The following is a 25,678-nucleotide window of genomic DNA, read 5'->3' as shown; positions in this document are numbered from 1 at the left end:
ACAGAGACATTATAGTTGTTTGATCTGACAATAATTGATAAAATTTATAATTTAATTCTGAAGAAGTAGACACATAGTCTACATTTTTGCCGCTTAAAAATGAAAATTAAAAATTATTTTATCCAAGTGTCAAAAAATTTAGTGTGGGGCTTCCCTGGTGGCGCAGTGGTTGGGAGTCTGCCTGCCGATGCAGGGGACGTGGGTTCGTACCCCAGTCCAGGAAGATCCCACATGCCACGGAGTGGCTGGGCCTGTGAGCCATGGCCGCTGGGCCTGCGCGTCTGGAGCCTGTGCTCCGCAAAGGGAGAGGCCACAACAGTGAGAGCCCCGCGTACTACAAAAAAAAAAAAAAAATTCAGTGTGTACAAATATAATCACATTAACTATCTTGATTCATTTATTCATCCTGTACAATTTCCAAGATGGCAAAACCTATCTTGTTCATTGCTGTATATCTAGCACTCAAGAGATGCCTGGAACAAAAAGGCCAATATTTTTTTTCAAGTAAATGAATGAACAAATATCAATTCAGTTTATACAGTGCATCAGGCAGAAAGGCTTTATGGTTATAAATGTAGAAGGATAAACAAACTTGCTGTGCAGAATGAAGAATAGAATTTCAACAGAACTTGGTTGTATCTAATGTTGCAAAGAAGTTACTTTATGAAATTGAATTGAAAGATTGAAAAGTATCCCTTTTCTTTAGCAATTGGCCATCATTAAACCTAACAAAGGCATTGTTTTAGAAGTATACATCCAGAGAAATAGCAACACCTAGGGCTTAATCTATAGTTTCTGCAAGTTATGATCATTTATCTACCATTTCAACATTGTCACAAATAGGTTTAAAATGTGTCTGTCGATCCAAGAAATCTTCAGCAGTTTGTTATTTTTCTGTTTCTTGTTTGTTCATAGGTCTGAGGATCCCCTATGTATTATGGTAGAAGATCTAAACAGATATTTCAGGTCTGGGAAAGGTTTTTACTTATTTGCACATTTCCAATGTCTAGTACAATAAATAGGGACTCAATAAATATTCATTTAATCTGTTATCTAGAAATTATAATCATTTATTCATCAAAAATTTCTTAAGTGCCTACTTATGGCCAAGTGTTGGATACAATAGAGAACTAAACAGAGATAAATAATAAGTGAGATAAATAAGTTATTTTGATAATAAATTAGAAGATAATATGAATGCATGACAGGAAATAGAAAAAGAGCAAAGGATGAAAATGAAGAGACAGGTAGGGCATTTTTGATCTGGTGCTCGGGGAATGGAACTTGCAAAACACGTGCTAATTGTGATAATGGTTGCTATGTGCTCAGTTTCTTGCACACTACTTCAGAAGTGTACCCCAAGGACTCATCTTGACTAAAATATGAAGGAGGCAGCTGTCCTGGGAAATTGTGATTCCATACCATGTGTAGCTGAACTTCTCATTTAGTTAAGTGAGACACCTGTTGTGTTAAAGTGTAAGGCAGTTTTCTATTACAGAATTTTATATACAGTACAGTAATAAATCTGTTGCTTTAGCTAATGAGAACCTGATTTAATACTCTTTCACCAAATAGCACTGTCAGTATGCCAAACCTGAGCTTTAATACACGTGGGTACTTTTAATATATTAGTTTCTAGTAATTTTCGGGATTCTTTTTTTTTTTTTTTGGCGGTACGCGGGCCTCTCACTGCTGTGGCCTCTCCCGCCGTGGAGCACAGGCTCCGGACGCGCAGGCTCAGCGGCCATGGCTCACGGGCCCAGCCACTCCGCGGCATGTGGGATCTTCCCGGACCGGGGCACGAACCCGTGTCCCCTGCATCGGCAGGCGGACTCTCAACCACTGCGCCACCAGGGAAGCCCCGGGATTCTTTTTAAAGCTCAACAAATGTACTAAATAATATCCTGATTTTAGGAAGTAATATAACATTAAATGTCATTTTAGATGTTCCTCTTACTTATCAAGCTGAAGGAAGCCGGCAAGCTCTGAAAGTTTACTTCTACATCGATAGTTACCATTTTGAACAACTGCCGCAAAGGTTGAAAAACGGAGGAGGGTTTAAAATTCATCCTGTTCTTTTTGCACAAGGTAAACTGCTTTCTTTACTATACTTCATGTACTTAAATTATTTTATCTTTATCAATTTTTTAAAATGTACTTGTGACTATCCTTTTTGTTCATTAATTCAAAAATTTATTCATAGTACCTAGGTAATATGTTTACTGGTGGGAGTGTTTGTTAAGGAAAGAATTTTGTATGGTTTAAATATTTATCAAATAGGATTGCAGCATTATTTATAGTGGAGAAATAAGGCATGAGTGGCTTAAATAAAGATAAATTAATTTGGCTTAAGTAAATTATGGTAGAACCATTAAAATTGGTTGGTTAAGATATTTTATGAGGTAGAAGAAGTTTGATGATATACCCACGCAGATTACAAAAAAGAATTTATATTATAGTGTCAATTATGTCATACATGTATGTATATACTTACATGTGTGTAAAATGTATCATTGGATGATTAAATTGATGATATTTTAATCTTTAAGTTTTTTTGCATTGTGTCAATTTTTTTGTCAGTAAAAATGTATTCCTTTCATAGTAAAAAAATTGTTTTGGCAAATAAACAATGAGTGTTAACTGCAGTAGAAGAAATTAAGAATAACATGAATAAGAAGATTCTTGCAGTGACGTGATCTCCCAGGGAAGGTCCTGGATCTTTTTTAGGATCTTTTTTATTTCTGTGGTCACAGATGCTGCCAGAAAAGATAAGAAATTCAGATTATTGTGTAGTATCTTTTTGTGTATGATTTTTTTTTAATTCATGCTGTGATCAAGATTGTATCAATTTCTCTGAGTGGTACCACAGAACATTTCATTTTTTCTTTTGAGTTTTCAAGACTGCGTTGGTATTGCTGTAGAATTTTTATATTCTAATAAAAAATGAGAAGAGTAGAGGAATCAAATCCATCTCAGTAACGGAAGAACAGAGAGGCATATGAAATCTAAATTCACTGCCAAGTGAAAATTCTGCTTTGTACCACATGCATGTTGTTATAATTCTAAAAGATAGATTACTCTTCCTTCAATTGCCATAGTTTAAAAATGACTACCTCAGATACTTGGCAAGAATACATTTAAGCAGAGAAAAATTTCAGCACAGAGATCTTAGGAATTATTCGAAGGTATTTTCATTTATGTGATAGGATCTATGTAGGTAATACAAGAATCTGCAATGAAAAGAAATAAAAAAGAAATTGAGCAAAAATAGACCTTTGGACTATGTTAGGAGAATAGTTTAGCCTAAAATATGTTAAAAGCCATTACAGAGATCAGTAGTTTTAGAAGAAAGGAAAGGCTGCTGGTCTGGAATATTAACTTTTATAGGGTTTAACCAGACCTTGCCCTTGTTAAAGGCTCTTCATTTCTTTTCCTTTATTTCTCTCTTTTAAAAAATTCTGTCTTTGAAATCATTACTGAGATGACAGATGGCATTAATCATCTTTTCTAAAAAAGTGATTACATTTGTGACACACCAACCATAAATAGCTGAATATTCATACCCAGCAGCCAGTGTGCATAGGGAAAAAATGATTTTGCAAGTAACCTCTATTTTATAACTGTGGCTAAAGCTAATTTAAAAACAATCCTGAAATATATATGATTTCATTGAGTACACTGTTGCTTTTACAGTGTAATGTAAAGAAAAACTCTAGCAAACATTAGGTTTTAGCATTCACACAGCAGTAAAATATGAAAAATGATTTGATGAGGTGACAGTGGAAACACTTCTGCAGTGGAGGTCACAGATAGGTAAAGAAGACTGGAAAATAGTCTGTCTCATTAAAAATCTGTCAGTGATAAGGTTGTTTATTTAAAGGAGTTGCAGAGGTTCCGCTGCATTCACAAAACTCCCATGAGGAATCATTAGTAACTCTGAGTTTTCATCAGCTTGAGAGAAGCACAGGAAATTCAGCCCTAGCTTGAGCGGCGATTACCATCTGGTATTTGAAAGTGGTGGTAAATGGGAGAGATTCCAAATGGAGTCTATTCCTGGGATGAACGTTTAATGGAAGGATTTTAGTTTTGTGGGTATGTGAGTCTTTGTTAGCAAATAATAAAGAGAAAAGTAGGTGAATTTGAAAATTTCCTGGGAAACGTATTAGACTCAGCGCTCCTAAGGTTGTCCGTGGTACCATGTACCTAGAACAAGAAGCAAATGTCCTGCCTTCTCGTTTTTTCTTGTCTGCATGGATCCTTGGGCAAAGGAGGGCACATGGATGAATGGGGCCCCCTGCAGAGTTGGGACCAACTAGTAAATCAGGAATTCCAGGGTTGGAGGCAAGCAGGGTAAACTTTTAGGGAACGTACGTTGCTAAAAACCAGAGCTGCTGGAGAAAAAGAGTCTAGGCAGACAAAATGGCAAAAAGGCAGATTTGCAAGGTTTGGACCACAGAAACAGCCAGACAGAAAAGTCAGCACAAAGCATAACCAAAATGCTAGAAGGTAAAGGTCACACTAAAGCAGTCTTCTAGAATTACTTCCTACAAGTCAGAGAATTAATCCTTTTAGGATCCCTGAGCCCTTGGTAAGATAAAGCAAGTAACCATAAACTGGGTGAAAATGGGAGTCCAAGGAAGATAGATATCCAGGGTCCCTGGCTTGCTTTCATGCTCTCTCAGTGGTTCTCAAGCTGGCTGTCCTTTAATCACCTTGGGAACGTGTTAGAAAATACCCATGCTTGGTTCCTTGGTTCCACGCTGAACCAATGAAGTCAGAATCTCTGGGAAGTGGGGCCCAGATACCAGTATATTTTACAAGCTTATCCACCAAGAGTGAGAAAGCACAGAGCTATGCGGATTATAAACCACTGTGCAGTTATCTAGTTAATCTGTGCTTAGTTACATTAATCCATTTCACAAGTGTTTGACACGTCTAGATTCTGGGGAGCCGGGGCAATGAGAACTGGGCCTTTTTGCTTCTGCGTTGTTAGCTCATTAGGACTTGGGCTACACCGAGAAGGAGATGTGATTTGGGTGGGACAGTTTTTTTTTAGCAGAGGCTGAAGATGCCCTGTAGAGCTGACAGCTGAGGGATGTCTTCTGGCAATCACAGCAGCTGGGCAAAGAGCCCTTCGTTTCTGAAAGGGGCTCTGAGTGGGTAGCTTTAGAGGATCTGCCATAGTCTGCATCTTGATCTATTCCTTTGTGTAGGGAGGGTGTCCTTCCTGACTGTGATGGGCCTCTGTTCCTGGGGGAATAATTTAGCAGCATATTAATATGCTGCTGCAGAGGGTCTTGGGGCTACGACAGATTCTCATTTTCCCTCTTATGCCATCCTTTGTACGGTAGCCTCGTTCTCAGCCTGAACCTCTGCTGGTCTCCTGGCATGACTAAGACCTTCAGCCCCAAGAGGCCTGATTCCCTGGTGTCGCTATGTCCTTCTCAGGCCCGGATTGCTGCATGTGTCCATTTACCATCAAACTTGGGCGAGGGGGTACCAAGAGGGACCTGAGCGGATTACCTGAATGCCAGACATATTTCTTCTTATCCTCGTTATGTAACAGTAGCCCTACTGCCTTATGATGAGCAGGGTAGATTAGCCTGCCAAGATAGTGATTTCTTTTCTTGTTGGACGGTGCCTTGGCACAAGGAGACTCAGGTGCCTGGGTGTCAACCAGAGTTTACAGTTCAGTGGGGCCCCTTCTTTGTCTCCTAGGGAAAGTGTGCCCCTTTGGGGATCAGGACCCTTAAAACTGTGGAGCCAGAGTTTCAGGGATGGGAAGCACACATACCCCAAGTGAGCCACTGGAATTGATAAGTTTCCCAACACTGCCATAAAAATGACCACAAACTGGGTGGTTTAAAACAACAGAAATGTATTCTGTCATAGTTCTGGAGGCTAGAAGTCTGAAACCAAGATGTTCACAGGCCATGTCCCCTTGGCAGGCTCTAAGGAAGTATCTTTTCTTACCCCTTCTGGCGTCTGGTGGTTACCGGCATTCCTTGGCTTGTGGCAGCATAATTACAGTCTCTGCCTCTGTCTTCACATGGCCTTCTTCCCTCTGTGTGTCTGTCTCTGTGTCTCTGTCCAAATCTCCCTTTTCTTAAAAGGACAACAGTCATTGGATTCTGGCACACCCGAATCCAGTGTGACCTCATTTTAATTTGATTTCATCTGTAAGACCCTATATCAAAATTAGGTTACATTTGCAGCCACCGGGGGTTAGGACTTTGTCATATTTTTTTCAGGGATACAATTTAACCCTCCACAGATGCTAGCATGGCTATTTCTTCTTCTACCCTTGGTTCCTAGACCCGTGTATTCTACCTCTTTGGGACATGGCATCAGATAAAGGACTTTTTTTTAGTTATGTACTATGTCCTGGAATGTGGTGTCCCTTCCTTGTAAAGTGTTGTTAAGTACCTATTCCCTGAGTCTCTGGTGGTGATTTTCCTTAAACTAAATGGGACGTGCAACGCTGGTTCCTTCTCCACAAGCACATTCTTGGGGCTGTTTGGTTTCTTCACCCCCTATGCAAAAAGCTGGCACCCAAAACTGTTACTCCTAACTTTTACCTCTTTAAAAGATGTCTTTCTATTCTCAGAGAATAATTAAAATCACCCAGAAACTTGAGCATTTTCTATTTTTTAAACAAAAGGGAATATTTTGTTATAAACATTGTCAGTTTCTAAGTTACCTTCATTCATGTGGGGTTTTTTTTCCTGCAGAATTCTTCTTAAGATCCTTTAAAAGATGAATCCTTTAGTTTTCCATTTGGGTTTTGCACAGTATTTATAAACAAAACATTAAATACCTTTTGAAAAGAGGAAGGAACAATTCCCAGAGTTGAGATTTCCTGAATGTTAAGAGTGGGTACATGAATCTGTGAACCCCCCTCTCTTTACAAAGCAGCACAGCCTTTTGCAATGTTGGTCACGGCAACATGGACAAAACTTGCCTTCCTCACAAACATTGCAACCAATTCTGAGGAATTCTGACCAATTGTGACCATTTCTGGAGATTTGTAACAGTGCGTATGTAGTGTCTTATTTAACCAATAAAGTACCATTGTTGCACTATCAGAAGAGGGTGTTAGTTGATTGAAACTATTCTTAAAATTGTTCCTCAGAGATTTCTGATTAATCCCTTTCTTGAAAAAGCCATGAAATGCATTTTGAGTGAGTGGAAGTGAGGCTCATTTTCAGTCTTAGAATAATTTAATCTTTAATTTCTGCTAACATTCATTATGTTTTCCTTTTTTACGGACTATACCTACATTTAATGGAATGTTTTGCTTCTAAATTCAAAAGTAGTAGAAGTAAAACAAGCAAACAAATTTGAGTTGTATTTTAAATACTGCTTTTAATTAAGTGCTTTTAAATAAATTAAATATTTATTCAGTCAAATATGTCAATACTATTTTTAAGAAATATTATATGGATGAGAATTAAGAAAAGTAGACAAGAAAGTGCGAAAGAGGGGTCAAATTTGAAGTTTGGACATTATTACATATTTAACCTTTTTTTTTTTTGCTGAGAATAGAAATTTAGTTTGGTAAAATGCCATTCTATTTTCTTTATTAAAAAAATAGCTATAAATAACCAAACTATTCACCTAAAAAAGGGAATGTTCTCCTTCTTCTACTTTGCCATGCACAGTTTACTTTTTAAATATAAAACTCATCTTTTTTTTAGTTCATTTCCCTAAAACCCTATACATGAGCCAGAAAATATTGCTGAGACTCTTCGCAACACTGTTAAACTCTTTTCTCATTTTTTTAAAAAAATTACATAATTGTGAATCTTAACTGGTGTTAATTTGAAAATATCATTAAGAAATATAAGGAAAATTTGTTTTTCTATTGTAACAAGCTTTTAGAGCAGGACTGGGCATTCTGGCCCAATAGAAACTAGATACCAGGGGTTTTCTTGTTCCCTCCCACTCCCAACCCCCTGCCTCTAGTTCCCCTGTTGCCCGTTCCTGGTGGTCGCCTTCTAGTCTTTCTGACCTTAAATCACAAATTCAAGTGTCCTTGCATGGACCCTACTCTTAGATGCCCAAACTTCCTGTTTGGCTCAGCACAGTCAAGCGTCATCTATATCTCCTGTGGAAATTGAAGTAGATCATGCTGGGGGGCATTGGGCACCTTGCCTTGTACAGAAAATACATTCCATAAATGATAAGAATAGTCATGGGCTGTCTTAATCCTATTATTTAATTTAATTATTTCTCAAGAACCATAATTAGTAAGTGCTCTTATTTTCCATTTCACAAACGAGGAACCTGAGGATCTCAGATATTAATTAACATACCCAGGGTCACACTGAGTTACTAAGCAGTGAAAGTTATGCTTTTACTCCAGTGCAAGGGCTTTCATTATTAGCTTTACAACTCAGAAGAGGAATTCACATTGAAGTATGACTGCTGATAGACTGAATCTTCCTGGAATATTGGCCTTTCGCAAATAACACTTGGTTAACTGAAGGGAATGTGGCATGTATTTAAGGATTGCTTTATCAGAAAGACTTCCTGTATTTCTTGTGTGTATTCAGGCCCAGAAGCTTGCTGAACCAGTTGTGAATATTCTAACGAAAGCAGAAATCATAAGGAATAAACAAATAATCCTTGAAAGAAGCCCACAAATTCGATTTTCTGTTCTAAAGCAAACATAGGAAACTTTCTGTCTAATTTTCCACAAGTGCTTTGCTCAGTTATAAGCCAATAATGCCATTTAAAAAAGTTAAATTTAGCAATACTCTAAAACTTTTGTCATTTCTTCAATGCTCTAGAAATCTGAATAGATAGAAAACACAACACAGCTAAAACTAATTAGCAGTGACTTTCCTGTTTTTGCCACCAAAATGGTGATGTTTTTATCAATTTGAGGAAACGTTATTAGTTTAGAGACTACTGCATTTAGCAATTTTGAAAGATTATTCTTTTATCCATTTTGAAATCGTCTGCTGAAAATTGAGGCTCATTAATAGTAATAATTTCAAGGGGAAATAATTTACATTTCCAAATTGGATCCATCACCATTCCTGCCATTCCTGGCAACCTCTCAAAAGGAAATCTTGTATTTCTAGATACTTTCCTATAATTCATTTCCTCTCCAAAAGGTTAACAATACCACTGCATAAAGTTTAAAGGAAAAAGAAACAACCAAAAATATTAGTTATGAAAGAAATATATATTACTCAAAAGACATTTAAAATTAATGGGAAGTTATATATGTGTTTGTGCTTATTTATTTTTAACTAAAGTAACTGACCATTGGAGTCAAAGCAGTATTCTAAGATTTCTCTTTATCTATACGTCTTTTTTTGTTTGTCATTGTTGCTTTTATTTATTTATTTTTTAACATCTTCATTGGAGTATAATTGCTTTACATTGTCGTGTTATTTGCTGCTATATAACAAAGTGAATCAGCTATACATATTATATCCTTATATATCCTCCCTCTTGCGTCTCCCTCCCACCCTCCCTATCCCACCCCTCTAGATGGTCACAGAGCACTGAGCTGATCTCCCTGTGCTATTCGGCTGCTTCCCACTAGCTATCTGTTTTACATTTGGTAGTGTATATATGTCCATGCCACTCTCTCACTTCGTCCCAGCTTACCCTTCCCCCTCCCCGTGTCCTAGAGTCCAGTATACATGTACCACATCTTCTTTATCCATTCATCTGTCGATGGACACTTAGGTTGCTTCCATGTCCTCGCTATTGTAAATAGTGCTGCAGTGAACATTGTGGTACATGACTCTTTTGGGATTACGTTTTTTTCAGGGTATGTGCCCAGTAGTGGGATTGCTGAGTCATATGGTAGTTCTCTTTTTAGTTTTTTAAGGAACATCCATACTGTTCTCCATAATAGCTGTATCAATTTACATTCCCACCAAGAGTGCAAGAGGGTTCCCTTTCCTCCACACCCTCTCCAACATTTATTGTTTGTAGATTTTTTGATGATGGCCATTCTGACTGGTGTGAGGTGATACCTCACTGTAGTTTTGATTTGCATTTCTCTAATGATTAGTGATGTTGAGCATCTTTCATGTGTTTGTTGGCAATCAGTATATCTTCTTTGGAGAAATGTCTGTTTAGGTCTTCTGCCCATTTTTGGATTGGGTTGTTTGTTTTTTTGATATTGAGCTGCATGAGCTGCTTCTTTATTTTGGAGATTAATCCCTTGTCAGTTGCTTCGTTTGCAAATATTTTCTCCCATTTTGAGGGTTGTCTTTTCGTCTTATTTATGGTTTCCTTTGCTGTGCAAAAACTTTTACGTTTCATTAGGTAGCATTTGTTTATTTTCTTTTTTATTTCCATTTCACTAGGAGGTGGCTCAAAAAGGATCTTGCTATGATTTATGGCATAGAGTGTTCGGCCTATGTTTTCCTCTGAGAGTTTTATAGTGTCTGGCATTACATTTAGGTCTTTAATCCATTTTGAGTACATTTTTGTGTTAGGGAATGTTCTAATTTCATTCTTTTACATATAGCTGTCCACTTTTCCCAGCACCAGTTATTGAAGAGGCTGTCTTTTCTCCATTGTATGTACTTGCCTCTTTTATCAAAGGTAAGGTGACCATATGTGCCTGGGTTTATCTCTGGGCTTTCTATCCTGTTCCACTGATCTATATTTCTGTTTTTGTGCCAGTACCATACTGTCTTGATTACTGTAGCTTTGTAGTATAGTCTGAAGTCAGGGAGCCTGGTTCCTCCAGCTCCGATTTTCTTTCTCAAGATTGCTTTGGCTATTTTGGGTCTTTTCTGTTTCCATACAAATTATGAAATATTTTGTTTTAGTTCTCTGAAAAATGCCATTGGTAGTTTGATAGGGATTGTATTGAATCTGTAGATTGCTTTGGGTAGTATAGTCATTTTTCACAATGTTGTTTCTTCCAATCCATGTACATGGTATATCTCTCCATCTATTTGTATCATCTTTAATTTCTTTCATCAGTATCTTATAGCTCTTTGCAGCCAGGTCTTTTGTCTGCTTAAGTAGTTTATTCCTAGGTATTTTATTCTTTTTGTTGCAGTGGTAAATGGGAGTGTTTCCTTAATTTCTCTTTCAGATGTTTCATCATTAGTGTATAGGAATGCTAGAGATTTCTATGCAATAATTTTGTATCCTGCTAGTTTACCACATTCATTGATTACCTCTAGTGGTTTTATGGTAGCATCTTTAGGATTCTCTATATATAGTATCACGTCATCTGCAAACAGTGACAATTTACTTCTTGTTTTCCGATTTGGACTCCTTTTATTTCTTTTTCATCTCTGGTTTCTGTGGCTAAAACTTCCAGAACTATGTGGAATAATAGTGGTGAGAGTGGGCAACCTTGTCTTGTTCCTGATCTTAGTGGAAATGGTTTCAGTTTTTCACCATTGAGAACGATGTTGGCTGTGGGTTTGTCATATATGGCGTTTATTATGTTGAGGTAAGTTCCCTCTATGCCTACTTTCTGGAGGGTTTTTATCATAAATCGGTGTTCAATTTTGTTAAAATCTTTTTCTGCATCTATTGAGATGATCATATGGTTTTTCTCCTTCAGTTTGTTAATATGGTGTATCACATTGATTTATTTGCATATACTGAAGAATCCTTGCATTCCTGGGATAAACCCCACTTGATCATGGTGTATGATACTTTCATTGTGCTGTTGGGTTCTGTTTGCTAGTATTTTGTTGCAGATTTTTGCATCTATGTTCATCAGTGATATTGGCCTGCAGTTTTCTTTCTTTGTGACATCTTTGTCTGCTTTTGGTATCAGGGTGATGGTGGCCTTGTAGAATGAGTTTGGGAGTGTTCCTCCCTCTGCTATATTTTGGAAGAGTTTGAGAAGGTTAGGTGTTAGCTCTTCTCTACATGTTTGATAGAATTCGCCTGTGAAGCCATCTGGTCCTGGGCTTTTGTTTGTTGGAAGATTTTAATCACAGTTTCAATTTCAGTGCTTGTAATTGGCCTGTTTATATTTTCTGTTTCTTCCAGGTTCAGTCTCGGAAGCTTGTGCTTTTCTAAGAATTTGTCCATTTCTTCCATGTTGTCCATTTTATTGGCACAGAGTTGCTTGTAGTAATCTCTCATGATCCTTTGTATTTCTGCAGTGTCAGTTGTAACTTCTCCTTTTTCATTTCTAATTCTATTGATTTGAGTCTTCCCCCTTTTTTCTTGATGGCTCTGGCTAATAGTTTATCAATTTTGTTTATCTTCTCAAAGAACCAGCTTTTAGTTTTATTGATCTTTGCTATTGTTTCCTTCAATTATTTTTCATTTATTTCTGCTCTGATCTTTATTATTTCTTTTCTTCTGCTAACTTTGGGGTTTTTTGTTCTTCTTTCTCTAATTGCTTTAGGTGTAAGGTTAGGTTATTTATTTGAGATGTTTCTTGTTTCTTGAGGTAGGATTGTATTGCTATAAACTTCCCTCTTAGAACTGCTTTTGCTGCATCCCATAGGGTTTGGGCCTTTGTGTTTTCATTGTCATTTGTCTGTAGGTATTTTCTGATTTCTTCAGTCATCTCTTGGTTATTTAGTAGTGCATTGTTTAGCCTCCATGGGTTTGTACTTTGTACAGTTTTTTTTCCTGTAATTGATATCCAGTCTCATAGCATTGTGGTCGGAAAAGATACTTGATATGATTTCTATTTTCTTAGATTTACCAAGGCTTGATTTGTGACCCAAGATATGATCTATCGTGGAGAATGTTCCATGAGCACTTGAGAAGAAAGTATATTCTGTTGTTTTTCGATGGAACGTCCTATAAATATCAATTAAGTCCATCTTGTTTAATGTGTCATTTAAAGCTTCTTTTTCCTTATTTATTTTCATTTTGGATGATGTGTCCATGGGTGAAAGTGGGGTGTTAAAGTCCCCTACTATGATTGTGTTACTTTGATTTCCCCTTTTGTGGCTGTTAGCATATGCCTTAAGTACTGGGGTGCTCCTATGTTGGGTGCATAAATATTTACAATTGTTACATCTTCTTCTTGGATTGATCCCTTGATCATTATGTAGTGTCCTTCTTTGTCTCTTGTAATAGTCTTTATTTTAAAGTCTGTTTTGTCTGATATGAGAATTGCTACTCCAGCTTTCTTCTGATTTTCATTTGCATGGAATATCTTTTTCCATCCCCTCACTGTCAGTCTGTATATACGGGTCTTGTTTTTGTATCCATTCAGCCAGTCTGTGTCTTTTGGTTGGACCATTTAATCTATTTACAGTTAAGGTAATTATTGATATGCATGTTTCTATTACCTTTTTCTTCATTGTTTTGGGTTTGTTATTGCAGGTCTTTTCCTTCTCTTGGGTTTCCTGCCTAGAGAAGTTCCTTTAGAATTTGTTGTAAAGCCAGTTTGGTGGTGCTGAATTCTCTTAGCTTTTGCTTGTCTGTAAAGATTTTAATTTCTCTGTCAAATCTGAATGAGATCCTTGCTGGGTAGAGTAACCTTGGTTGTAGGTTTTTCCCTTTCATCACTTTAAATATGTCCTGCCACTCCCTTTTGGCTTGCAGAGTTTCTGCTGAAAGATCAGCTGTTAACCTTATAGGGATTCCCTTGTATATTATTTGTTGTTTTCCCCTTGCTGCTTTTAATATTTTTTCTTTATATTTAATTTTTGATTGTTTGATTAATATGTGTCTTGGCATGTTTCTCCTTGGATTTATCCTGTACGGAACTCTCTGCGCTTCCTGGACTTGATTGACAATTTTTTTTCCCATATTAGGGAAGTTTTCAACTATAATCTCTTGAAGTATTTTCTCAGTCCCTTTCTTTTTCTGTTCTTCTGGGGCTCCTATAATTCAAATGTTGGTGCATTTAATGTTGTCCCAGAGGTCTCTGAGACTGTCCTCAATTGTTTTCATTCTTTTTTCTTTATTCTGCTCTGTGTTAATTATTTCCACTATTTTATCTTCCAGATCACTTATCCGTTTTTCTGCCTCAGTTATTCTGTTATTGATACCTTCTAGAGAATTTTTAATTTCATTTGTTGTGTTGTGTATCATTGTTTGTTTGCTCTTTAGTTCTTCTAGGTCCTTGTTGAACGTTTCTTGTATTTTCTGCATTCTATTTCCAAGATTTTGGATCATTTTCTTATCATTACTCTTAATTCTTTTTCAGGTAGACTGCCTATTTCCTCTTCATTTGTTTGGTCTGGTGGGTTTTTTACCTTGATCCTTCATCTGCTGCATATTTCTCTGTCTTCTCATTTTGCCAACTTACTGTATTTGGGGTCTCCTTTTTGCAGACTGCAGGTTCATACTTCTGGTTTTTTTGGTGTCTGCCCACCATGGGTAAGGTTGGTTCAATGGGTTGTGTGGGCTTCCTGGTACCTGTGTTCTAGTGGATAAGGCTGTATCTTGTCTTTCTGGTGGGTAGGACCGCATCCAGTGGTGTGTTTTGGGGTGTCTGTGACCTTATGGTGATTGTAGGCAGCCTCTCTTCTATGGGTGAGGTTGTGTTCCTGTCTTGCTAGTTGTTTGGCATGGGATGTCCAGCACTTGAGCTTGTTGGTCATTGAGTGGAGCTGGGCCTTAGTGTTGAGACAGAGTTCTCTGGGCAAGTTCTCGCTGATTGATATTACATGGGGCCGGAAGTTCTCTGGTGGACCAATGTTCTGATCTCGGCTCTCCCACCTCAGAGGCTCAGGCCTGACACCCAGGCAGAGCACCAAGATCCTGTCAGCTACAAAGCTCAGAAGAAAAGGGAGAAAAAAAAGAAAGAAAGGAAAAAAATTAATAAAATAAAGTTATTAAAATAAAATTTTTTTAAATTATGAAAATAAAAAGTAATAAAAAATAGAAAGTAAAAATAAAAAAGGAGAGCAACCAAACCAATAAACAAATCAACCAATGATAACAAGCATTAAAAACTAAACTAAAATAAACATATAAATCAGAAAGTAGTCACGTACAGCAAACTCCCAGTCTACAGGTGCTCCCAAAGTCCACCGCCTCAATTTTTGGATAATTCATTGTCGTTGTTCAGGTATTCCACAGATGCAGGGTACCTCAAGTTGACTGTGGGGATTTAATCCGCTGCTCCTGAGCTTGCGCAGAGAAATTTCCCTTTCTCTTCTTTGTTCGCACAGCTCCTGGGGTTCAGCCTTGGATTTGGGTTCGCCTCTGCACGTAGGTCGCTTGAGGGCATCTGTTCTTCGCCCAGACAGGACAGGGTTAGAGGAGCAGCTGTTTAGGGGGCTCTGGCTGTCTCAGGCTGGGGGGACAGAGGGGTATGGAATGAGGGGCAAGCCTGTGGCAGCAGAGGCCAGCTTGACATTGCATCAGCCTGAGGCACCATGTGTTCTCCCGGGGAAGTTGTCCCTGGATCACAGGACCCTGGCAGTGGCGGGCTTCACAGGCTCCCAGGGGGGGAGGTGTGGAGAGTGACCTGTGCTTGCACACAGGCTTCTTGGTGGCTGCAGAAGCAGCCTTAGCGTCTCATGCCCGCCTCTGGGGTCTGCACTGATAGCCGTGGCTCACACCCATCTCTGGAGCTCATTTAGACGGTGCTCTGAATCTCCTCTCCTTGCGCACCCCAAAACAATGGTCTCTTGCCTCTTAGGCAGTTCCAGACTTTTTCCCAGACTCCCTCCTGGCCAGCTGTGGTGCACTAGCCCCCTTCAGGCTGTGTTCACGCAGCCAACCCCAGCCCTCTCCCTGTGATCCGACCTCCGAAGCCTGAGCCTCAGCTCCCAGCCCCGCCCGCCCCGGCAGGTGAGCAGACAAGCCTCTTGGGCTGGTGAGTGCTGGTCGGCACCGATCCTCTGTGCAGGAATCTCTCCGCTTTGCCCTGTGCACCGCTGTTGCTGCGTTCTCCGTGGCTCCGAAGCTTCCCCCCCCGCGCCACCCGCAGTCTCGTCTCCGCCCGCGAAGGGACTTCCTAGTGTGTCAAAGCTTTTCCTCCTTCACAGCTCCTTCCCAGAGGTGCAGGTCCCATCCCTATTCTTTTGTCTCTGTTTTTTCTTTTTTCTTTCACCCTTCGCAGGTGCGTGGGGAGTTTGTTGCCTTTTGGGAAGTCTGAGGTCTTCTGCCAGCGTTCCGTAGGTGTTCTGTAGGAGTTGTTCCACATATAGACATATTTCTGATGTATTTGTGGAGAGGTAGGCGATCTCCACGTCTTACTCCTCCGCCATCTTGAAGGTCCTCCTCCTTTATCTATACTTCTTATTTCATAATCTAATTGCCACTGCAAGAGAATATGAATATGCATGGAGAGTGACAAATTCAATTTTTTTACTGTTATGTATGTTAATACATATTTCTGCCTCTCATTCATGTCCATATATATGTATATGTATGTTGCATTTATATATGTGTATATATATATTTGTGTGTTTATATATGTATAAATAATATATATGAAGTTTGAGTTTAGCTTCGCAAAGAACATATACAAAATTTTTAAAAGAATAGAAGACAGTGTAAGTTAGAAATTACCTTTACCTACTTAACAGAGATAATTACCAAGTGTTTGATATTTATTTTGAGCAGAAAAATGATTTTTATTTATATTTAGACTGATTAAAGCTTGTTTCTTGCATATGTGGTCATATTTGGTGGTATTTAATACATTTACTAATAATAAGATTACACTAACTGTGGAGAAATTGTGTTATAAAATCACGTGAAAAGTACATTTACTTGTTTTCACAGCACTGGAGAGCATGGAAGGATATTATTATAGAGACAATGTTTTGGTGGAAGAATTTCAAGCCCAAATAAATGCAGCCTCCCTGGAAAAGGTCAAACAGTACAATCAGAAGCTCAGGTATGTCATTGTTCAATTAACAGAAGAGTTTCCAGTTTGTTTTTGTTTTTGAGTTTCCAGTTTTAACAAGAGCAGATGAATAAAGCTTTTGATGTTATTCATTGTGTTAGATGATTGATGATGATATTTCTTTTGATATAAAGTTCTCTTATTTAGGGTTTAATGTTTCAGATATTCGAAGGGGTACACTTTTTGCAAATAAAGTAGAAAAGAATTTTAAACTTTTCATGCTGTTGTCTTAATTTCTGAGAAGATCAAGAGATTAATTATTTCGTAGACCATTTCCAAGAAAAAAAAGCATTGCTTTATAGTGCTGTCTCCTAGGAGGTTCAGTGGATTAAAGGAAAAATAGGTTCCTTTATGTACCATTAAACAGCTGGCACCCTGACACCAAGAGATGAATATGTTTAACATGGAAAATATGATAAAAAAAGGTACTACTTGATATTGGAAAAAGTATCTACTTTCAGATAATATTACATTTTATTGTTTTTTCCTCTAAAAATAATCTTGCTGGTATTATGATCAATGGCAGGGAAAAATTAACCACAGTAAATGAAAGGGAAATGTATTATAATTTAGAAGCTTCAATTTTTAACCAATTATTAGCATATATAGTTCCCTTTTATAAGTTACTGTGTTAACAGGTCACCTTTTAAAATTACTAACCGATTATGGCTTTTATTTTTAAAAGAAAAATACATTTGTTCTACCGTAGGCCTTAGTAACTCAAAAATACTGTTGTGATTTTTTTTTTTTTTTGGTTTTGTCTACGATATGGCTAAACCGTGAAGATAAATTAACTCCTAAAATTCCTGGTGTGTGGAGGTGTTGGTTCTTGTGATTACCACCAGGTTGGCTTTTTTTCACTTTGAATGCATTACCCCCTTACCCTTGCCTCACACAAACCTGTCCCTTTTCCTAGGTTCTTTATTTCATACCATCATTTTGTCATCTTCTCAAGTTCTCAGCCTCAAACCCCCAATATGTTTGATTTCTCATTTTCTTTTGCTCTTAAAATGTAGTTGGAGATCCTGATGATTCTGACTAAAATATCTCTTAGACTGCCCTAGTTCTATTACCTTGTCTAGATCACTATTTCTCAAAGACATATAATGGACTGACCCCTTTCACAGAAAAAAAAAAAACTGAAAATTGAATTCTTCAGTACTGTGTCTCCTAAGAAATACTGACTTAAGAAGATCAGTCACATCTTGTGAACATCTCTCATTTGAGTACCGTTAGCACAAAAGAAAAGTTTTGCCTTCATAACTGATAAAATATATTCTTAGGTTATCTTTCAAATAAGGATACAAAATGAAAGCATTTCTGTAGAACATGTGGGCCCTGAGAATACATCCCCAGAGCTCAGTTTGAGAAAATGGGTCTGGACCATTGCCGTAGCATTCTAAACAATCTCCCGTCTCTAAGAACCAGTGTTGTTCTAATCTACTTAGGATTTTGCTTCCAGATAATAATTGTAAACCATGTGTCTTACCACGTCACTCTTCTGCTCAAAGCATTTAGTGATTTCTTATTTCCCCCAAAAGGAGTCACTAGCTCCTTGGCCTGGCAGTCAAGGTCTTTTATGACTTGGTCTAAGACTTCCTTTCTCTTCCTGTGTGCCAGCTACGCGGTACTCTCCTCGTTTCTAACCATACCCTCGACTGTCCTTCTTCCCTGACTTTCCACACTTCACTTAGCATCTGCTTCCTGTCTCCAAATGTCTATAAAGCTACTATTTATATGAGTCAATGTCCAACTCTAAGATAGTGTCCTTCATAAAATATTTTTCTTCTATTATTGGGCTGGGATGAGGCCCCGGCATCCAATTTTTTAGAAGTTCCCTAGGAGATTCTAATGTGTTGCTAGAATTGAAAACCAGTTCCCCAGATCAGGGAGTCAAAGTATGATGTCAGACCAGCAGCATCAGTATCACCTGAAAACTTGTTAGAAACATCTCCTGGGTGGGCCCAGCAATGTGTGTTGGGACAAGGCTTCCAGGTGATTTTCATCAACTCACACTCAAATTTCAGAGTCACTGCCTGAGGCTAAATGAATGTCAGATTTCCCTTCCAGTCTTCCATTTTAATACTTTATTTTACTTTATGGCTGTTGTAGAATTCAGTTCTTCTTCCTGATGATACAGTTACTGTGTACAGATTCCTTATCTTCTTTATTCTGTTGTTAGCTCTTTTGAGATGAGGGTTAAGTTTATCTTACTGTTTCCCATTGTGTTTATCAAAGTATTTTGCATAGGAAGCTCTCCATGAGTATATGTTTAGTTGCATTAAATTATCTAGCTATAACTAACAGAGAGAAGCGGGGGACGTGGCATAGCTTTCGCATGCCTGTGGATCTTTTTTTTAAACAGAAATATATGCTCATATATAGCAGATACATGAAAAGATGTTTAAGATTCTTTGTTAAGAAAAACAGCCTGTGTGCATTAATTGCATGCTATCCTCTTCACATAAGAAAACATTTTAATGTATCTTTCCTGAAGAAAGCAGTTTTAAAAGTACAGACTCCTTGGTACAAATTGTGTGCCTTTGTCAGCAATTATATATCCTTCTTGCTGCATATTAGATTTCCTTTGCACAGGAAGACAATTATCTTCCTCTTTACTCCCAGTAATGCCTTCTCTTCCTGCTGATTTCTTGAATGAAGGTGTTAATTTCTCCCTTAATTTTTCCTGTTACTTGTAACCACAAAGACTCAGAGATTGCTTTTGAACAATCTGTTCTTGGTCTTCGGAGCCAAAGGCTGACATTGACCATTTCTTTAAAGGAGTTCTTAATGTCCGCCTTAAAAAAAAAATAGCCCTCAGGTGTCGCTAGTTCCACACAGCCCCAGAGCCTTTCTAACACTTTCACTGAAAACCGTTTCATTCTGGATGGTACTTTACTAATTAGACATCAGAAAAGGCCTTACAACAAGCAAACATAAGGAAATAAGAAATCACTAAATGCTTTGAGCGGAAGAGTGACATGGTAAGACACATGGTTTAAAATTATTATCTGGAAGCAAACATACAAAGGCCTTACAACAAACAAACATAAATAGGCTAATATTTTATTGGAAAGCATTGTTTAGATTACAAGTTTCAGAAACCAAACTCAAACTGGCATAAACAAAATAACGGATTGGCTTATTTAACAGGTATATCCAGGGGATATGGCTGCTTCAGGCACAGCTGGATCCAGGGCTGTGGGTCTTCAAGATACTCTTCCTCTCTCTGTCTCTTCTTGGTACTCCTTTCCTCTGTGTGGGCTTCATTTTCAGGCAGACTTGTTTCACATTTGGGTAAAGATGGTCACTACAGACCAGCGTTGCATTCAAAGAAGAAGAGAAGGTGCCCCCTCCATCCCTCCCACTCCCAACAACTAAAGGTTCCAGCAAAGGACCTGGTCTCATTAGCCAGAACTGAGTCATGTGCCTGTTCCTAGGTGGGCTTAGCATCGCAGAAGAACAGGGGGCTGTCACAGAAAGCACAGGGTTGGGGCTTCCCAGGTGGCGCAGTGGTTGAGAGTCCGCCTGCCGATGCAGGGGACAAGGGTTCGTGCCCCAATCCGGGGGGATCCCACATGCCACAAGCCCGTGAGCGCGTCCAGAGCCTGTGCTCCACAACGGGAGAGGCCACGGCAGTGAGAGGCCCGCGTACCGGAAAAAAAAAAAAAAAAAAAAGCACAGGGTAAGAGTACCAGACAAGCTGAAACAATGGATTCCACTTCAGTTACAGAGGTTTCTTCAGAACAGCAAAGAATAGGTGGAAATAATTTGCTACTTAAAAGAAAATATAATGTAGCCATAATACCTACCAATTTTTAAGAACATGTTAGAAGTCAGTAACAATACTAGGTAAGTTATATGGATTATTTAATAAGCCAGTGAGTTCCATATTATCATTTCCATTTTAAAGAGAAGTTACACAAGTTTACCCAGATAAGAAATGGTGAAACCAGGATTTAAATCAAAGACGTTTTTCTCTTTAAAGTCCATAATTTTTGTACTGTCTTAGGCCATCTCAGTGAATGGAGTGAACATTATACACTACAAACCAATTTTCTGTTACGAAGGTGTGGTGTCAGATATTATCAAATGCCTCCAATTGCTCTGATTCTGTACCATTTCTTCACTGAATGTTCATGAGGTTTCCATTCTTGTGAGAATGGGCAAGACAAAAAAATGAGCAAATAAATCCATAAACAACGTATTGCAGATAGTGAAAAGTGCAATGAAGAAAATCTAAAACTGGTTTCTATGGTAGGAGGTTGGTCATTTAGAGCAGGTGGTTAGGAAGGACTTAAATATTAGGTGGTATTTCTTTTTCTTTTTTCTTTTTTCTTTTTTTTTTTTTTTTTTTTGGTCATGTAGTGTGGCATGCAGGATCTTAGTTCCCCGACCAGGGATCGAACCCGTGCCCCCTGCACTGGAAGCGAGGAGTCTTAACCACTGGACCACCAGGGAAGTCCCTTAGGTGGTATTCTTCTGAGATGGCCTTGTCAGAGTATGGGGGAAGATCTTTCCCAAAGCAGAGAATTGACGCATACAGGTCATGGCAATAGCTTATCATGTGTGAGGAAGACAAAGGTGGCCAGGGCGATCCTAGCACATTGAGAAGGATGATAGGTGTTGAGAGAAATGTGTAGGGGTCTGATTATGTAGGGCTGTAGGCCATTGTGGAGGTTCGGATTTTATTGTAAGGAAAGAAGCCATTGGAATGGATTTTATTGAATTCCTGCTGTCCAATTATATCTCATGCATCTGTTGCAAATAAAATTCAACTGGTTGAAGTCTTCAGAAAGCAGTAGTGAAGCATGCCGAGGCCAGCTGGCTGTTCTGAGAGTTTCTCCTCCAGTCTCCAGGGGAATTCAGATGAGGTTGTGCACCTGGGGACTCTTTGCCACCTGCGTCAGAGCCCTGACACTGGTTGCCTGCAGACACCCTGGGTTAGTTGTTACCCCCAGTGAACAGGATCCAGCCAGCAGAAATGTCTTACAGCTGTTTCTAAAATATATCCTCCTGTGCCAAGTCAGGTAAAGTTCTTGATAGATTTCCTTCAGACTCTTAAGAAGCCCAGCGTGTAAATGTCTAACTCAGAAATTCTAACCAAGGAATTCTGGAGGAGGGGCATTCTTATTCCCTACCTTCACCATCCTCATGCTATTTTATTCTCTCTTTTCTAACTGAGGCTTTCCTTTGTATTTCCTCTGCCCATGAGCCATCATCCCCATTGGCCTCATTTTTTCCTACCTTACGTAAATGTAATTTATCATTACCAAACCCTTTCATTTTACTGTATCCTATTTATTGGCAGAAGGCATCACTGCATAGTGACTAATGAGATAAATGTAAATATGAATAATATTCCTCATACTAAAGTACTCCTTTCAGTTCGAGGGGTCTAGCTTAGCTTTTTTCAAATATTATTTTCAGTATAAAGTCAACATTAAAATAAAAAGAAAAATCAAAAGGAAACAAGTTGTATAATTAGTTACTGAGACTATTATTTTGGTAAAGCTTCATACTGAATTTTTTTTTAATAGATCTATTTATATATTTAGTTTTGGCTGTGTTGGGTCTTCGTTTCTGTGTGTGGGCTTTCTCTAGTTGTGGCGAGTGGGGGCCACTCTTCATTGCGGTGTGCGAGCCTGTCACTGTCGCAGCCTCTCTTGTTGTGGAGCACAAGCTCCAGACGCGCAGGCTCAGTACTTGTGGCTCACGGGCCTAGTTGCTCCGCGGCATGTGGGATCTTCCCAGACCAGGGCTCGAACCCGTGTCCCCTGCATTGGCAGGCAGATTCTCAACCACTGCGCCACCAGGGAAGCCCATACTGAATTTTTTAGGGCTTATGATTTGGGATATCTAAAGGTACATTCATCATCTTTACAGAAAGCAGACAAATAAATTATTCAAAGCATATATTCCCTTAAGGTGTGCCTTTTTTGATAAAGAATGGCACATTTTCTTTAAAGAAAGTTTCAAAAAGCCAAAATATATTTTATGTAACAAATAGAAGATAGACATTTTATTTATGTTAACAAGAAATGCTACACAAGTATCAATCTCAGAGTCACATATTTGAACCATTTTTTCAACTGAGAATTGTCTGGCCAGAAATATGTATGTGTTTTGGCCATTCCCATGATAGCACCTCTGTGAAATGTGTCACTTCTCTCTACCTCTGGAGGGAAAAAAAGTGAGTATGTTCTCCTGGCATGAGACAGATGTGAAGAATGGCATGGACTTCCTACCATTTCATGTCTTTACAAGTATCAACCAGCATAAGAAAGTCCAGAAGAGCAGAACATCAGCCTTTCAATCCAATCTGCAGTCCTAGGCACGTTCCCAAGCAAAACTTGGGTCCCCTTGCCTAATCCAAAGTAAAGCCAATCCACTGACACTGGGTTGTGGTCAAGGAGAATCAAGGAGGGTTCAGCATTTTAGGCAGGCACCAAGCAAGGAGTCCAGGCAGCTAATGCTCAAAAGGCCCGAACTCCCCGATGGCTTTTCACAGACAGGTTTTTTAAAGGTAGGGTGAGAGAGAGGCTTGCAGGGTGTGTGATCAGTTCATGGACATTCTTCTGATTGGTTGGTGGTGAGGTAATTGGGAGTCGACATCATCAACCTTCTGGTTCCAACCTGTCTGGGGTCTAGTGCTTGTGCTTGTGGTCAGCATACAGTGAAGTTCTTCCACCTGGTGGGAGTTTCCGTATCTGCAAAACAGCTTAAGGGTATGGTTCAGAGTATTCTCTGTAGCTCTTGAGGAAGAGCTAAAGACACTTGACTTTATTTAATGGCTAAACAATTTTTATTTTGTCTTGCTTGGCTGTTTTCCTTTGTTTCTGCATTTTCTCACTTCTCTGATTAAATTTATTCTTTGGAACTTGGGGAGGGCCTTGGAGGCCTTTTCTACAAGCAAGAGGCAGATGGAGGACATGGTTGGGGGCAGGAGTCTGTCCCCCAAAGGCCCTATAGAGCCCTGCTCTGTTACAGGCACATCCTCCATCCCATCTCTTTCTTCCGTCAGAGTCTTCAATTCATAACACACTTTCCCATTCCTTGTTTTGATAGCAAACAGTATACCCACGTTTGAAACAGAAAATTTTGCTTCTGTTGACGAGGAGCTGTGGAAACTACCTTAAATCAACAAGAGTATGAACTTAGTAAAATCTGAGAGAGAGCAAGAGAGACAGAGAGAAGATCAATTAAAATACAGATAATGCCTTTGTCCTTCAATTGTTTCTCTTTATAAAGGTGCAGATTTTAGAGTTATTCTTTTTTAATTAATTGGAAACACTCCAGATGCATAGTTATCTCCTCTAGAGCAGTTTTATATTTGCTTTCCATCCTATCTTTCAGCCGAATTCCATTTTTTATACCTTAAGATACAACCACATTTCTGTTTCTCGAAGACTAGCTGTAAACTAAATATGTATATTCAATTTATTTCTGCTTTCAGATTAGGAGTATGGAGTTTTCAGAGTTGTACATTTTTTTTTTTTAACGTGGGAAGTGATTCTTCAGTAGAAGGAGAAAACAACTGAATCTACAAAGAATTTGAATTTGTTTACAATGCTTAAAAGTGTACTAGGCTTCTTTACTATACCTGACATATATAAAGGATCTATATTTACGAAATAGAATTATACTTAAGTGTCATATTCTTGCACAATATAAAATTAAAGGAATTGCTGGATACTTGTATTTGACAAACCCTTCACCCCCACCAAGTATCAGGGACATGAATGAATTATTTGAGGAAGTGACTCTTTCTCTGAAAGAGAAGTTGGGGTTACAGTGTTTAAGGGAGAGGGGATGGGAGATAAAGTTGTGGGGAAGTGGGTATTTTCCAGCAGAGGAATAGTATGTATGAAAATCCTAAAGTGGGGAGGAGAAGGATGAAGTGTTCCAGAGGCTGGAATTCAGGAGAAAGAGGGGCATGAAACAAATGTAGGAACAGAATCAGTATACCCTCGTTTACCATCAGCTCTTCCTCAGCTTCTTTCAACCCAGTTCATTCAGGACACACTCCAGCCCTATTTCCTTGTGCAGAAAGAGTATAATTATTTAGGACCCATCTCAAAATTGTCTTCCTGTAGGAAGCCTTCAGGTGTAGCCTCATCTGGAATTACCTGGGTTTCTTCCTTAAAACTCTTTGAAAGCCTCTTTGTTTTCATTTGTTTGATTTTGACTTGTGGGCTGTTTACCTGCCTATGTATATATGAGGGCAGCCAGGTCCTAGTTCCCCACTGTGTTTGGTACATAGTAAGTACCGTAAAAATAGTTGAATTGAATTGGAAATCAGATTAATTGCGATGTATTGGTCTTCTTTGGGTGGGGTATTTTATTGAATTTATTCCAGTATCCAGTTTGCTTCATTTTCTATTCAGAAGATTCTGGGCCATTTGAAGGGTACAGATGCTGACTCTGTTGGAGACCTCTCCCGAGAAAATTCATCAGCGTAGCCAAGGTTCATACATTTCACATGAGACAAGATCAGACAAAGCTGAAATTATAGTGGCACTTTTGAGAGCAACATATCTCTTCTTTATTTGAAAAGTGCTATAATTCCATTAAACGTTGCCACCATTACTTTCTGAAAATATGATATAGTTGCCTATGTATTTATGCATATAATCTCATTTAATTATCTGAACTGTACTTATTTCTGTCTGAATTCAAACTAATTCGTTTGCCCTTGAGAAGTTGTAATTATGTCTAATATTTATTTTACTTTTACATTAAAGGAATTTTTAATTCAATTTTTAAGATAAAGGCAACAAAAGAGATTAGAATGACTTAACTCTGAGTTTTCACATTTTTGCGATAAGTCCACTGTGATGATGTTTATCAAGGATGAATAGATTTTCTGGCTGACAAATAGAAGCAAGTAAAATCGTC

At 38.5% G+C, this 25,678-nt stretch overlaps 1 protein-coding gene across 4 annotated transcripts in view; it reads left to right on the top strand.

The window, feature by feature from the left end:
• The window catches only part of PREX2 (phosphatidylinositol-3,4,5-trisphosphate dependent Rac exchange factor 2), a 286,239-nt gene that overhangs the window by 193,954 nt on the left and 66,607 nt on the right, over window positions 1-25,678 (top strand). For all 4 annotated transcript variants that reach the window (XM_067712136.1, XM_067712134.1, XM_067712135.1 and 1 more), the window contains 2 exons: window positions 1,945-2,088; window positions 16,657-16,771. In XM_067712136.1, coding sequence (XP_067568237.1) covers window positions 1,945-2,088; window positions 16,657-16,771 — 259 coding nt within the window. The remainder of the gene's footprint in view (window positions 1-1,944; window positions 2,089-16,656; window positions 16,772-25,678) is intronic.

This window comes from Pseudorca crassidens, chromosome 17 (assembly GCF_039906515.1).
Source record: "Pseudorca crassidens isolate mPseCra1 chromosome 17, mPseCra1.hap1, whole genome shotgun sequence".
Lineage (NCBI taxonomy): Eukaryota > Metazoa > Chordata > Mammalia > Artiodactyla > Delphinidae > Pseudorca > Pseudorca crassidens.
The sequence above is the reverse complement of the archived record's forward strand: the minus strand, read 5'-3'. Positions and strand labels throughout refer to the sequence as shown.